At 42.2% G+C, this 15,986-nt stretch overlaps 1 protein-coding gene across 5 annotated transcripts in view; it reads left to right on the top strand.

The window, feature by feature from the left end:
- The first annotated feature begins 17 nt into the window (after nt 1–17).
- Nucleotides 18–15,986, top strand: part of POP1 (POP1 ribonuclease P/MRP subunit) — a 36,139-nt gene continuing 20,170 nt past the window's right edge. For 2 of the 5 annotated variants that reach the window (XM_078072189.1, XM_036086498.2), the window contains exons 1-9: nt 18–146; nt 4,911–5,054; nt 7,346–7,513; nt 8,462–8,637; nt 10,873–11,121; nt 13,014–13,101; nt 13,527–13,714; nt 14,627–14,883; nt 15,008–15,107. In XM_078072189.1, coding sequence (XP_077928315.1) covers nt 4,913–5,054; nt 7,346–7,513; nt 8,462–8,637; nt 10,873–11,121; nt 13,014–13,101; nt 13,527–13,714; nt 14,627–14,883; nt 15,008–15,107 — 1,368 coding nt within the window. In that variant the 5' untranslated portion in view covers nt 18–146; nt 4,911–4,912. Of the gene's footprint in view, nt 147–4,910; nt 5,055–6,561; nt 6,663–7,345; nt 7,514–8,461; nt 8,638–10,872; nt 11,122–13,013; nt 13,102–13,526; nt 13,715–14,626; nt 14,884–15,007; nt 15,108–15,986 lie in introns of those variants that run through there. The other 3 variants (XM_036086499.2, XM_036086502.2, XM_036086500.2) reach the window with 3 other exon arrangements.

The following is a 15,986-nucleotide window of genomic DNA, read 5'->3' as shown; positions in this document are numbered from 1 at the left end:
TTCCCGGCCACGTGGAGGCCGCCACTGCGCTGGCGCATGCGCCCTGCAGATTGCTCGCCGCACACGTCTCCACGGAGAGGGCTGTAGCAGAGCCTTGTCATTCTGACTCGGGGAGCCCTGGATTCCTCCCTCAGAGCCTCTGGCAGGTAGGTCGTGAGGGGCTGGTTTCCCCCAGGGTCCGCGAGTTAGGGGGGAGTATGTGACGGCCCCGCGCCGGCCCACCGGCCCGGCTCTCCTCAGACCCCGTCGCTCAGACCCCGCTGACCTCCGCCTCCCTGGCAGCCTGCGCCTGGGCCCCGCTTGCCGCCCCGCGCCTCCTTCGGCCCCTGAGCTCGAGCCCCCTGCGTTTGTCATTTCCCCGTGTTGTCCCGCCGGGCGGACGCCGTCCTCGGAGTGGGCTTGCGCCCCGGTCCTGCCAGGCACTCTGAAGGAATGAGTTGGGTCATTCAGGGGACCACGCTGAGATCTGGGCGTCGTCCACCTTCCGCCCCTCCCATGTTCCCATTCATGAGTGCTCCTCCGGCTTCACAAGGTCTCTACGCATTCCCCTTAGATCTGAACCGAGCCCTAGTGCCTGGGATCTGATTTCAAAAAGGAAGATAGAAGATGGCTGGTCTCTTGGCAGATAGTCATGCCGTGTCAGAAGGAGTGGTACTTGGCCAAATATTTCTCATTCTGTAAATAAATGCATTATAAGCACAATTCACTCCATTTATGCTAGCAGGTTTACATTCAACAAATATATGTTGAGCCCAATTTGTGCAAGGCACATTGCTAGGTGCTGGAGGGACAGCCGTGAAAAAGACAGGTGAGATTCCTGCCGTGCCCTGCTTCTAAAACGTAATGTAAGAAAATCCTCATTATTCCTTCTCATTTGTCCTACATACTGCAAAGGTTTGGTTTTCCGACTTCCTGCTCAAGAGCCTTTAGAGCTTTTTCATTGGTTTGGGGCTTTAAGCATGTAATAAAATAGAACTTCCAGTGTGGTTTCCCTGGCCTACTCATCCCACTCAAGTCATCCAGAGTCCTCACTCCTGAAATCACACAGAAGATTCCTGAATACTCTTTCTTCCCTATCCAAATTCCACACAACTGAAATCCTATTTTCTCATTGACTTTCCCTGTGGATCCACATTTTCTTTTCTTACTCAGCTTCCTATTGTGCTATACTGCAAAATTCAGTCTTTTAATGTGTGTTGTCTTGTTCTCTAATTGTTTTGTGTCTTAAAAATAGTGAGTAGAGCCAGACTGCCTGGTTTGACTCCCAGCACACTTACAGTCTTATTGGCCTTGGTCAGGTTATGTTACCTCTCTGTGCTTCAGTTTCTTCGTTTATAAAATGGGGGTAGTACTAGTACCTTCCTCATAGAGTCTTTGAGAATTGAATGAGTAAGGCATGTAGACTAGTGCTTGACACATAAAGTTCTCCATAAATGTTAGCTGTTTAAGACAACCAGATTCTTTAAGGAAAGAGGCCACAACCTTGTGCTGCTTTTGTATACACACAGCCTAAAATTAATGAGCAAGAATAGATACCAAAAGGTTGTTAAATTTGATTAAACTGGACAATTAGGAGATGCTTTTCATTACAAAGTAATTCACCATGTGATTCTTTAAGGAGCTCTCTTGGGGCATTACAAATAATTTAACTTGTGTAAAATATTTCTTGTGAAACAAGATACCTGTATTCTTTTTTAATAAGATTTTATTTATTTATTTATTTATTTATTTGAGAGAGAGGGAGAGAGCGAGCGTGTGTGTAAGTGGGGGGTGGAGCAGAGGGAGAGGGACAAGCAGACTCCGCACTGAGCATGGAGCCAGGTGAGGGGCTTCATCCCACGATTCTGAGATCATGACCTGAGCTGAAACTGAGTCGGACACTTAACCAACTAAGCCACCTAGGTGCCGCAAGGTACCGGTATTCTTAAGGCAGATTTTGTATCAAGTCTAAATCACCAACTTTTTAGATCTGGAAGAAATCAGAGATCATCTGGTTAATTCCCAGGTTGTCAAACTGGAGTCCATTATGAAGGAGTGAAAATGGTCAACCAGGTGATAGTAAGCTGTGTGAGAAAACATATGTCCAATTTATTTGAAGATTTTGGGGAAAACAGTTTTATAAAGCCTGGCACATATTTAGTGCTTGTTAAAGCTAAATGAGTAAATGTGGAAACACAAAAACTGAATAATATAGTGAAACTCACCCGATTGTTCAGGTAAGAGTTAAGATTTCTTCTGGAAGCTATTTTTAAGCAAAATCTTCAGACCTCATAAGAGTATAGTCTATATTCATTCTCTTCTGCTGCTAGAACTGTTTGAGGACCACGCTAGTTCAGTCTGCTAATTTTTTAGTCTGGTATCAAAGCTTACCCGAATCCCCGAGTCTGAGCCTGCTCCTGGCCTATTCTAGTGCTGAGTAGACCAGAGTTCCCAGGTAGTGCTCTGTCTTGCTGGGTAAGTTCTGATTCAAGCAGATAATAGTAGGTGAACTAAATTGTTCTGTAAAACCATTCTGAATGGTTCTTAATGCAGACTGATCTGAACCATGTCATTCACTAGCTGATTAGTTGTGCAGAACTTCATTTACTTCATATATATATATATATTTTTTTTTTTTTTAGTGCAAAATGGTGGTTTTATTAAACAAGGGGACAGGACCCATGGGCAGAAAGAGCTGCTGCCCCCCCACGCCCAATCCCACCCCACACCCACCACCCCCCATATATTTTTTAAATTTAAAAAGTGGTTTTTGGTGTACATGTAGTTGTCTTTTATTTAGGTGAAAGCAGAATGGAATGAGAAGGTGAAATGACATAATCTCTGTTATTTCAATCTGCCTCCTCTGGCCTGCTCAGTTTTATCTTCTCCTCTCTCTTCTCACTCTGTTTGAGAATAATAGCTACCGTTAAATCAAGCCCTTAGTTTTTGCAAAGCGCCATGCTCAGTATGTTATGTACATTACTTTATTCTCACAGCAACCTTGTGATGATTCCCATTTATAGAGGAGGGGACTGAGGCTCAAAGAGGGAAAGTAACTTTCCTACGATTATGTAACTAAAAAGTGTTAAGGAAGGTATTTGATCCAGGTGTTTCTAACTCCAAAGGAGGGGTTCTTAAATACTACACAACACTGGTTACTCTTAATTTTGAATGAAGCCCTGCATTGGGAAAGAGGTAAGTGAATGGGTGATAGTTAATTCAATGGCATTCAGTAGGAGTGGTGCGATTCTTGATGTGGCAGTCTGTTAGTTTGTGCAGGTGTTTTTGGTTGGCATAATGAGCGGGGTAACACTGCTGGCATTTATCGGGCGGGGCCCAGGGATGTCAGACATGCTGGGGTGTGCAGGAAAGTCCCACAGTAGCCTAATACCTGTTTTACATAAGAGCACAAAATATCAGTTACATGGTTTTAATATACACTGAATTTTCCAGGAATGCAGTAAATCAAAACAAGACTGTACTCCCTCCCCCTCTCCTCCTGTTGCTGCTTTACCAAGGGGTGCCCGCTAGTTTGGAAAACTACGTCACCAGTGGCGTTGCTGCCTTCTCTTTGAGGCACAGGTACAACCCATTGTACTACTCTACCTCTGGAGCTGTTGCGTTCGTGGTAATTCTCTGTATAGGTGCCTGTAAAGACTAGTGTAAAAATACTGAAATGCTTTGAGAACGGCTTGGCTCTGCTACTCTGAGCTTCCTTCCTTTGCACAGGATTCTTCAGATGGCCCCCCAGTCAGTAAGAACAGAGTTAATGCCTATGGCACGGGGCTCGCAGGCCTCTTCTCCAGCTTGGCAGATTGTGCCACTGCTGGTACTGGTGCTTGTGTTGTGGTGATTATACCCCTGAGTTCAGAATATCTCCCTGTTACATAACGTCACCCAGGAGTGGTGAAATATTTACATACAGAAAGTACACATTATTTTATTATTTAGTTCTCCTTTATGTTATAGTTAGGGCGCATATTATAGGGTATATATTGGTAAAAGTTATGTGTCTAGTATGTTACATTATTAATGAATTTCATTTCAAAATAGAAAACAGGTGTTTCAAACCATTCAGAAAAAGGGGGGGAGGGCACCTGGTGGCTCAGTCAGTTAAGTGTCTGACTCTTGATTTCGGCTCAGGTTATGATCTCGGTCGTGAGATTGAGCTCCGTGTCAGACTCCACACTCAGCAGGGAGTCTGCCCAAGACTCTGTCTCCCTCTCTCTCTGCCTGTTCCCCACTGCTCTTTCTCTCTCTCAAATAAATAAATAAATCTAAAAAAAGAAAAAGAAAAAGGGGGTTGTTGAGTTTGAGAGTTGCGAACTACTGAGTAAAGCCATCAGGCTCCCCCAGGGTTTTGTCCTTTATCCTTATTTTAAAGTGAAATCTTTTGGCTGTTATAAATTAAAGGTACAGCTGGCCTTGTCTCTGTGGCAGAAATGAGAGCATCAGTAATTTATGTTCAGTTTTTGTAGAGAGGGTATCATATCAGAATAGTGTGTATTGTATTTCATTGATTCAGGTGGCTCTTGTTTCACCTAAGAATTTTCGCTGTGGCAGAGGGTTCTTGTACCTCATTTTTCATTCTTTCAGTAGACTTTATGCAGTGTCAGCATTGGGATATGATTGAAATTTCTGGTGATGCAATCTGAAATATACTAATAATGGTCTCTTCCATCAATAGAATTATTTTTCTCCTATTGAATTGGGTTTTTGGTGTTAATACCATTCATGGCTCCCCTAGAGATGCCCCTGGTGATAAATCTCTGCTGTAGATTAGTATCGTGATAACATTTTGATATCATCAGCACACCTATAATAAATGAAGAATCAAATTTTGAGTTACATGAATATTTATTTACTAAATGTATTTTTATTTTGCATGGAAGTTCCCTTTGCTTGTACTAAATTTATTACTTTCTTTCCAGAAATGTCTAATGCAAAAGAAAGAAAACATGCTAAGAAAATGAGAAACCAGCCCACTAATGTGACTTTATCTTCTGGCTTTGTGGCCGATAGGAGCACAAAGTACCATAATGGAGGTGGGAGACCTTTCCAAGCTCAAAAACAAGGTAAGAGACACACAGTACTCTCGCCATTCTGTTTGGATCAAAATGCTTTTGTCAGCTCTTTTTTTTTTTTTTTTAAAGATTTTCACTTTATTAGAGAGTGCGTGCACATGAGCGTGAGCACATGCATGAGCAGGGGGAGGGGCAGAGGGAGAGGGAGAAGCAGACTTCCCACTGAGCAGGGAGCCCAGCTTGGGGCTCAATCCCAGGACCCCGAGATCATGACCTGAGCTGAAGGCAGACGCTTAACTGACTGAGCCACCGAGGCGCCCCTTGTCAGCTCTTTTTGATAGTTATTATTTAAATAGTAAATGGCCTGCACTAAAAACAGATACAGTTGATCCTCATTATTCACACATTTTGTATTTGCAAATTCATCTAGTCGCTAAGTTGATTTGTAACCCCCAAATTAATATTCATGGTACTTTGGTGGTCATTCGTGGACTTGCAAAGAGAGGGAAAATTTTGAGTCACCCCATGTGGACGTTCTTAGCTGAGGTTCCCAGCTGCCTTCTTGCTTCTGCTTTCTTACAGATATGACCAGAGTGGGGAGACTGTAGCGAGACTGCACAGCAGAACACAGGGAGCTCCCTCTCTGACTGGGGATTGAGTTCTGGTTGTGGGCAGCCTCAGGCAGATCACTTAGCACTTCTGAATCTCTTTTTTCCTTTGTAAATAAAGGAAACAGAATGTACCAGGATGAGTTGTTTTTATGATGTGAGATTGCAATTGATGTGATACATGTGTGTGTGTGTGTATATATATATATATATATATATTTCCTCCAGGAACAGTGTTTCAGTATTTGCTAATTCAGTGTTCTTTGTGACTTTATAGTGCATAACTACTGGGAATAAGAATTGGCTGTATGTATCTTAGAGCGGGTGTATTATATCTCTACCTAAACACAATTACTATTAAATTACACTATTTTAGGGATCCCTGGGTGGTTCAGTTGGTTGGTTAAGCGTCTGCCTTCGGCTCAGGTCATTATCCCAGGGTCCTGGGATCGAGCCCCGCATCGGGCTCCCTGCTCAGTGGGGAGCCTGCTTCTCCCTCTGCCTGCCGCTCCCCCTGCTTGTGCTCTCTCTCTCTCTCTCTCTCTCTCTGATAAATAAATAAATAAATAAATAAATAAATAAAATCTTAAAAAAAAATTACACTATTTTATTTCCTAAAAGCAGGACAGTGTGTTTATTGTATCCGCATTTAACTTGTGTGCTGATTATAGAACCTTACAGGGTGATATGAAGGTAATAGTTGTTCATTGGGTAGCAATAGAAAATGCCAGTTTGAGAAGACAGCAATCAGGTGACTAAGGACTTTTGGGGGACACTTTAAAGAAGAGTGTGCATTGAGTCTGATTAAGTCAGCTTTAGACTCATCTTCATAAGATTTAGATTCGGGTCCAGCCGTTGATGCCTACTACGCCATGTAATAAGCCTTCGCACATACTACCTCACTTAAACCTCCCAGTGACAACCTTTATAACATGTTTCATGGTTTACAGGGGCTTAATAATTAACACTATGATGGAAATAAGCTGGAACACCATAAAATTCTCTACTGATCTCTCCCTCCATTTGCAGACATATTTGATGTTGTCTTAAAGTAAGTGGTTTCAACGCCAAGACATTGGTATAGACTTTGCTTTTTTTTTTTTTTTTTTGAGATTTTATTTATTTGACAGAGAGAGACACAGCGAGAGAGAGAGAGAGAGAGAGAGAGGGAACACATGTGGGGGAGTGGGAGAGGGAGAAGCAGGCTTCCCACCTGAACAGGGAGCCCGATGCGGGGCTAATCCCAGGACCCTGGGATCATGACCTGAGCCGAAGGCAGACGCTTAACGACTGAGCCACCCAGGCGCTCCTAGGGACTTTGCTTTTATTTCTTTCTTTACTTTAGCACAGGCTCCCAACTTGAGTGTGCCAGAGATTTAGGATAAAAGACTGAATATACAAAATCATGTAAATTGTAGCATTTAAGGGAGCTTAGATTTAAAATCTGTACTATTTGGAGAAAAGGTCCCTTGTATCAGTTATATGCAAGGTTGATTTGTCAGGCTGGCAAGATTAGCCATTGTGCTGCCTGCTGGCAACAACACCTTGGGCAAGGTAATTCACCTCCCCATCCGAGATTCCCTTAGGGAAGATAGTAATAGCCACCTTACAGGGTGGTTGTAGGATTAAAAACATGATTAGTGTTGCCACCCAGCAAGTGGTGTTCTCCACTGTAATCCAGATCCTGGTAAGGCTGACATACTTCATTTTGTTTTCTTTTTGAAAATAAACTAGAGCCTTTTTCTGGAACTTCACGACAGCGGCAAACCAAAATGACCCACCATTCCCCGGTCGATCCTGATGTGAAGGAACAGTCTTCCTCCAAAATAATGTTTAAAAAGAAGGGAGGATGGAAAGCAGGTCCCGAGGGCACGTCTCAGGAGATTCCCAAGTATATAACTGGTAGGTGTTTGTGAAGAAGTGAAGTTTGATTATATGATGAGCTCTCTGTTTCTAACGCAGCCAGATTTCCAGTGCTCTCTGTCTTGGCCCTGCCTCCACGTCTCTCTCCTCTCCTCTCCTCCTTCCACGTTGGGCCCTTCTCGCCTCCAGCCTGGACTTTGGCTGTAGCTTCCTTGAACCTGATTGCTCTCCCCTCTTCCGTTTCTTTTTTCCTCTTCTTCATCTTCTTATAAGTCCATATCTGTGAACTGTTCCTTTTTGTCCTAAAATCTTCTTTGCCCTTCCCCCACCCCTTTTTTAAATATAAAATGCCATCTATAGTCCTCAGCACGTATTCTCCAAAGATGAAACCAAATTTAACGCACTCCGAGGGTAACTAAGACCTTTAAATACCTGTCTCCAGGCCCCTTCAGACCTTGTCTCCAGTCACCCCTGCTATCCCATAACCCTATATTCTTTAGGTGTGCTTTCTAATCTCTATGCCTTCTGTTTACTTCCAAAAAAATTCTGTTTTTCTATAAGGAAAACTAGTAATAGTTATGGCTACATATTTGGAAGAAGCAGAAAATGTTTTAAAAAACCCTTGAAGTTGCAACCATTGTTAAAATCTTGCTTTTTCTTTGTTTTCTTGTGTGATTGTTGCACTTAAAAATGGTTGAGATTATATTGCACGTCGGCCTCCGCTTTAAGAAATTCTTTGTATACTTGCTTTTAAACTTTTTATCTGATTAGAAAAGTAACACTGAATCCTTGGAGAAAAGAAGTTGAAACAGAATAGTTTCATAATCTGATAATACAGAAATAACCACCCTTGGTATTAATCTAATTGGGGGTTCAGGTGGTGGGTGAGTTGTAAGCTCATGTACTTCAAATCTCTCTTCCTTCTGAGATCTACCAGAAGTATGGATTCAAGACTTGTCTTTAATGATGGTGCTGTTTTGTCGGCAGCTTCTACTTTTGCTCAAGCCCGAGCTGCTGAAATCAGTGCTATGTTGAAAGCAGTGACCCAGAAGTCTTCTAATTCGCTGGTTTTCCAGACCCTGCCCCGGCACATGAGACGGAGAGCCATGAGCCACAATGTCAAACGCCTTCCCAGGCGGTTGCAGGAGATTGCCCAAAAAGAGGTATGAGTTTCACTTATTATAAATGTTTAAGTTAGTAGTTTGTAAAAGAAATTGAGACGTGTTAACCTAATAGAATTAAGATGAAAACCAAAAGCAACATGCTCATTTTGCATATTTTTTTGGTTTAATCATGATCCCCCCCAACCCCCCTTGCTGTCTAATTAGCAGGCAGTTGGATATTACACATAGTGTTTGGAAGCCCTTTCTTTTTTTTATCTACTTTTTTTTTTTAATTAGTTTCAGGTTGGAAGCCCTTTCTTTTAATGGCATTCAATAGTTGACGGTCCCCTGCCAGATTTATTTATTTACTTATTTATTTTTAAAGATTTTATTTATTTATTTGACAGAGACACAGCGAGAGAGGGAACACAAGCAGGGGGAGAGGGAGAAGCAGGCTTCCCGCGGAGCAGGAAACCCGATGCGGGACTCAATCCCAGGACTCTGGGATCATGACCTGAGCCGAAGGCAGATGCTTAACAACTGAGCCACCCAGGCGCCCCTGGTCCCCTGCCAGATTTACTCTCTTTTTTTTTTTTTAGATTTTTTATTGTTATGTTAATCACCATACATTACATCATTAGTTTTTGATGTAGTGTTCCATGATTCATTGTTTGTGCATAATACCCAGTGCTCCATGCAGAACGTGCCCTCTTTAATACCCATCACCAGGCTAACCCATCCTCCCACTCCCCTCCCCTCTAGAACCCTCAGTTTGTTTTTCAGAGCCCATAGTCTCTCATGGTTCGTCTCCCCCTCTGATTTCCCCCCCTTCATTCTTCCCCTCCTGCTATCTTCTTCTTTTTTTTTTTCCTTAACATATATTGCATTATTTGTTTCAGAGGTACAGATCTGTGATTCAACAGTCTTGCACAATTCACAGCACTCACCATAGCACATACCCTCCCCAGTGTCTATCACCCAGCCGCCCCATCCCTCCCACCCCACCCCCCACTCCAGCAGCCCTCAGTTCATTTCCTGAGATTAAGAATTCCTCATATCAGTGAGGTCATATCATACATGTCTTTCTCTGATTGACTTATTTCGCTCAGCATAACCCCTGCCAGATTTAAAATACAGTCCTGACCTTACCACATAAGCGATTCTAATTCTGCATTTTGGGGGTGTGGCCAGCTCGAAGTTGGAAGGTTAAGAAAAAAAAGCGGCATCAATGCCTGGTGTTTGCCTTTTGACTTTTTCAACGTTGAAGACTTGAAACTTGGATTTAATTTTTGTTCAAGTCTAGCTGTTTTTGGCTTCACCAGAATCCTTGGCGTGGGCGTTGTCAGATTGTCTAAGCTCCCCGTGTCTTTGCTAATTGACCCAGAAGTTCTCCAGGAGGTGCCTGCAGTGTACTGCTGCGTACTGGGCGGGCTTAGCATTCATCAGCATAGAGTGTGTCCTTAGCGGCCCACGGGCTGAGGGGGAGGAGTTTTTGTTTTTGTTTTTTTCCCCCACAAAAGTTTTGCTCAGCTATGAAGGAGATTAAGAGTGAAAACCGAACAGGAATGTTGTGCTTTCTAGATGTAACGTAAGGTTTGTTTCCCAGTGATCAGTTTGGCATTTGTCTCTCAGGACCTAACCAACATGAAATGTGTAGGTTTTCCTCGCTTTATATTTTTCATCCTATGTTTTGCGTTTAGTTCTAATCTCAGAGGTTAGAAAAAAACAATAAAACCAGTAACAAAAAAGCTAACATCTGATTTATTTTCTTGCTCTCTAATATGAATAGCGACAGTAAGCTTGTGTTACTGTGTGGAGCCTTTTATAAATATTCTAATCCTCATAGTCCACAAAGCTTGCCCAGTTAATAAGTGATAGGACTGTGCTTCCTCTCTAAGTTTGCCCATCTCTGAAATCTTCACTCTGTTGCCTCCCCTTCTGCTCTTTCTTTGGAAACATAATCAAGTTAAAAAAAATAAGCATACCGGGGTGCCTGGGTGGCTCAGTCGGTTAAGCGTCTGCCTTCGGCTCAGGTCATGATCTCCAGGTCCTGGGATCAGGCACCGTGTCGGATTCCCTGCTTGGCCGGGAGTCTGTTTCCCCCTCTTCCTCTGCCCCTCCCCCTGCTTTGCTCTCTCTGTCTCTCTCTCAAATAAATAAATAAAATCTTTTAAAAAAAATGAAGCATATTAATGGAATCCACTTAATCTAAAGTTAGTTGTTTGAATGCCTCACATGTAACTTTGTTTTGAGATAGTTACAAACTAGGATCTGCCTCTCTCCTTGAAACCACAGGCTGAGAAAGCAGTACATCAGAAAAAAGAACATTCAAAGAATAAATGCCATAAAGCTCGAAGATGTCACAAAAAACGGGTGCTAGAATTTAACCGTAGACAAAAGAAGAACATATGGTTAGAAACTCACATCTGGCACGCCAAGCGGTTTCACATGGTCAAGAAGTGGGGCTACTGTCTCGGGGAGAGGCCGACGGTGAAGAGCCACAGAGCCTGCTACCGAGCCATGACGAGCCGTTGCCTCCTTCAGGTATGCTCTTCCAGCTGGTTGTCTTTTTCTTTTTGTTGAGACAAAATGGAAGTGATGTCTGGGCTCAGCCCTAAGGGGTAAGACAATGGGGGAGTCGGGAGGCAGAGGAAGTCAGGTAAGAGGGAAGAACGGTGTGATAAAGACGAAGAGCGTGAGATCGAGGATAACATGAAGGTGAGGTTAGTTCGGGAGAAGTAAGTGAGAACTAGGTCCTGCAGGGTTTTGGTGGTCATGTTCGAGATTTCTTTGGCATTGATTCATTTAGAAGTCGTTCATCTACAACAAATATTTGTGTGCCCTTATAGCTATGTTCAAAATGCTGTTCTAGGTGCTTATGATTCAGTGGGATGCTGGGAAGTTTGTTTTAAATTTTTTGAGAGGACAGTTTGTTTTAGAGCCTGGTAATAGTGTTTATCTTGTCCCTCTCCCCTCCCCCAGTTGCTAAATCAACCGCTTTCTCTCTTCCAGTACACACTTAGAAATTTGCTCTTTGCACAGGGTCTGTCTGGATGGCAGGATGACCTTGGCCAGATTTTTTTTTTTTAACTTTTTTATCTGAGTATAGTTGGCACATAATGTTATGTTAGTCACAGGTGTACAGCATAGTGATTCAACTTCTGTGTTACGCTGTGCTACCATGTGTCACCACACAGTGCTATTACAGTATCATTGACTGTGTTCCTTATGCTGTGCCTTATCCCCATGACCTCTTCATTCCTTAACTGGAAGCCTTGGCCACGTTTTGAAAGCCATTGATATTAAGATTGTCTGATATCAAGATCTTGAGAGCAATTGTAGCAGAATAATCAATATAAGAACCTTTAAAAAAAATTGTGGTAAAATATACATAACATCAAATTATACCACTTTAATTATTTTTTTTTTAAGATTTTATTTTATTTATTTTTTTAAACATTTTATTTATTTATTGGACAGAGAGATAGAGAGCACAAGTAGGCAGAGAGAGAGGGAGAAGCAGACTCTCCACTGAGCAGGGAGCCCGACGTGGGGCTCGATCCCAGGACCCTGGGATCATGACCTGAGCCGAAGGCAGACGCTTAACCGACTGAGCCACCCAGCCGCCCCTTAAGATTTTATTTTTAAGTAATCTCTACACCCAGCGTGGGGCTCGAACTTAAAACCCTGAGATCAAGAGTTGCGTGCTCTATGGAGTGAGCTAGCCAGGCACCCCCTTTAATTATTTTGAGGTGCACAGTTCTGTGGCATTAACTGTAGTCACGTTGTTGTGTAACTATGATCACCGTCCATCTCCGGACCTTTTTCATCTTCCCAAGCTGAAACTCCCCCCATTAAACAATAACTCCCCATTGCCCACCCTCTTGCTTCCAGCCGCCACCATTCTATTTTCTGTCTCTAGGAATTTGATCATTCTAGATGCCTCATGTAAGTAGAATCACAATATTTATCCTTTTGAGACTGGCTTATTTCACTTAACATAATGTCTTCAAGGTTCAGCCATGTTGTATCGTGTGTTGGAATTCCCTCATTTTCGACGCTGAGTAGTAGTACTCCATTGTGTGTGATACCGCATCTGGTTTATCTGTTTATCCAACAATGGACATTTGGGTTGCTTCCAGCAAACTCTGACTGAGCCAGCCAGGTGTACCCACAGATTTTCTTTCTGAAAAGGACACCATAACTTAACATTTTAAATGAAAATTCATTTTGATTTTGCTTTCAATTGGTTTAAGAACATTTGCTAATGTCCTAGGAATAGACAGGCTTCAGATTTTGACTTATGAAATGATAGCTTTAGCAATGTGGTCTGTGTCATGGACCTGTAGAAGTTTTCCTGATGTGGCTTTTGGCTGCTCACAGTTTTCCCCCATGTCACTTCCTAAGTATTTAATTATGTCTCTCCCTCTGTGCAGGATTTATCCTACTACTGTTGTTTGGAGTTGAAGGGCAAAGAGGAAGAAATACTGAAGGCACTTTCTCCGATGTGTAGCGTAGATGCAGGTAAAGCTGTTTCAAAGCTGAGCGCTATTTTAGTCTTTGCATATTTATTCATGTCACGAGCAAGTAAGCATTTGGGAATTCAAACATATCTCAAAATGCGTGAGACAGTCCTTGTTCCTAGGGAGTGTGTTAATGTTAGGGAAGGTAGGGTGGTTTCAAATCATTTCTAACCTTGTCACGTGTAAAGTGAGAGAGCCATTGTTCTGGTGGAGTGAGTTCAGTCGGGCAGAAACTCAAACCTCATTAAATCATTCATTCACTGTTGATTGAGAACTTACTGTGTGCCAGGCTTTGATCTGTGCAGTGATCAAAACCAGCACCTCATCCCTCATGGAGATAGACAACAAGTAACAGTAGGGCGATCGGGAGATGACACTGCCATCTCAGCACTGGAGATCATGGCATTTTGTCTTTGTTTATGTCAGGACTGACTTTCGCGGCAGTTCACTGCCTGTCTGGGAAGCGCCAAGGTAGCGTCCTGCTTTATCGGGCAAACAAATACCCTCGAGAGATGTTGGGGCCTGTCACATTTATTTGGAAGTGTGAGAGGACCCCCGGTCACACTTCTGAGAGCAGGCAGTTGTGGATCTGGCTTCATCCAACGCTTAAACAGGTATAATCCTTGAGATTATTTCCTAGAGACTCTGTTACTGCATTCTTAATTACCATTGAAATCAATGCTTTGGAAATTTAAATAGTATGAGAGTTGGGCTGATAGCTTGGTATTTGAACATAGGGAAGAATGTTATGTGAATATGAAATGAAGCAAATCTTGACCTTTCACTTTTTAGTAAGCCATAGTGAAAGTAGAGATGAAAACCCACCATATTATGCAGTGGCTTGAAATGCTGCATTTGGTCTAATGCTCCTACGAGACCTGAATTCACTGGTATCTAGGTGCTTGTCAGAGCCTCTTTGATGATGAGAAGCTATTTCGAGTAATTCTGATGATTTTTAATCTCTCTTATTCATTTATTTATTTATTTTTTTGGTCTATTCACTGCTTTTTTATGGTAGGCTGTAAATTTTCTCTTTAATCTCATTTTCAAAAAAATGTTAATTGTTCAGAGTAGTCGCATTGTTTTCATTAATCTTTGTCTTCATTAATCTTCGTAAACGGAGTTTTTTTTTAAGATTTTATTTTATTTATTTATTTAAGTTTTTTTTTTTTTTTTTTTTTTTAATTTGTCAGAGAGAGGGAGAGAGAAAGCATAAGCAGAGGGAGCAGCAGGTAGAGGGAGAAGCAGGCTCCCTGCTGAGCAAGGAGCCTGATGCGAGACTCAGTCCCAGGACCCTGGGATCATGACCCGAGCCAAAGGTAGATGCTTAACCGACTGAGCCACCCAGGCCGCCCCTGACACTTAGGAGTTTTTTTGTTTCAAATGCCGTGCACTGTTTAGAAGCGCCAGAAAGCTTTTTGATAATCATGAATTTCATTTAATTTGGAGATAAAGATGTAAATTTTTTAAAGGGAGTTAAAAATAACATGAACTAAACCACCTGAAGTGTTTCAATATTTCCTTAGGATATTTTAGAGGAACTCAAAGCCGCATGCCAGTGTGTGGAACCCATCAAATCAGCCGTCTGCATCCCCAGCCTCCTGCCGACAACATCCGAAGAGAAAAGCCAAACTGTACTGCCTGATGAAAAAATTGGCAAGAAAAGAAAACGGAAAGATGATGGAGAAAATGCTAAACCCGTCAAAAAAGTCATCGGTGACGGAACTAGAGATCCATGTCAACCATCTTCTTGGATCTCTCCAGCCACAGGCATTATAATCAGGTACAGGCTGAATTTGCTCTGAACCCACTGAACAGTTTTAGTGAAGACTTGCTCTGTTTTCACCAGTGGCTCAGACGCTGTACATGATGGAAGTTTCCATCTTAAGACCTTTTCTCTCTTTCAGTGATTTGACGATGGAGATGAACAGGCTCCGGTTGATCGGTCCCCTTTCCCACTCCATCCTGACTGAGGCACTAAAAGCTGCTTCTGTCCAGACCGTAAGAGTCAGTGTGACTGTGGTGCTTTATTCCACTCGTGTCCTTCTTAGCAAATTTGTGAAACCTAATATACTTCAGTAGCATTTGGGACCATGGTCTATAAATGTTTATTTCTCTACCTCTGCTTATTATCAAATATGTCATCATCTTTCACTTCTAGGAGCACAGATCTCAGCGAATCTAATAAGTAAACTGACTTGTTCTTATTTAAATGCAGACTACCCTTGTAGTTTGTGAGTTTTGTGTTTTGTGGGTAACAGAGCCCTTAAAATTACTGAAAGTGTGTGCTGTTTTTTGTTTGTACTTGTTTGGTGCATATTTTCTGGGGCTAGTTTTTTTTTTTTTTTTTAGTTTAGTTTCATTTAAATTCATTAACATATAGTGTATTATTAGTTTCAGAGGTAGAGTTCAGTTGTATATAACACCCAGTGCTCATTACGTCACGTGCCCTCCTTAATGCCCATCACCCACTTACCCCAACCCCCCACTCTCCTCCCCTCCAGCAACCCTCAGTTTGTTTCCTATGGTTAAGAGTCTCTTACAGTTTGTCTCCCTCTCTGATTTTGTCTTGTTTTATTTTTCCCATCCTTCCCCTATGATCCTCTGTTTTGTTTCTTAAATTCCGCATATGAGTGAAATCATATGGTATTTGTTTTTCTCTGACTGACTGATGTCACTTAACATAATACACTCTAGCTCTATCCACATCGTTACAAGTGCCAACATTTCTTTTTTTTGGTGGCTGAGTAATATTCCAGTGTATATATATACTACATCGTCTTTATTCATCTGTCGATGGACATCTGGGCTCTTTCCATAGTTTGGCTATTGTGAACATTGCTGTTATAAACATTGGGGTGCAGGCGCCCCTTTGGATCACTATGT

The sequence above is a fragment of the Halichoerus grypus genome, chromosome 5 (assembly GCF_964656455.1).
Source record: "Halichoerus grypus chromosome 5, mHalGry1.hap1.1, whole genome shotgun sequence".
Taxonomy (NCBI): Eukaryota; Metazoa; Chordata; class Mammalia; order Carnivora; family Phocidae; genus Halichoerus; species Halichoerus grypus.
Note: the sequence above shows the minus strand (reverse complement) of the source record. Positions and strands in the feature narration are given on the sequence as shown.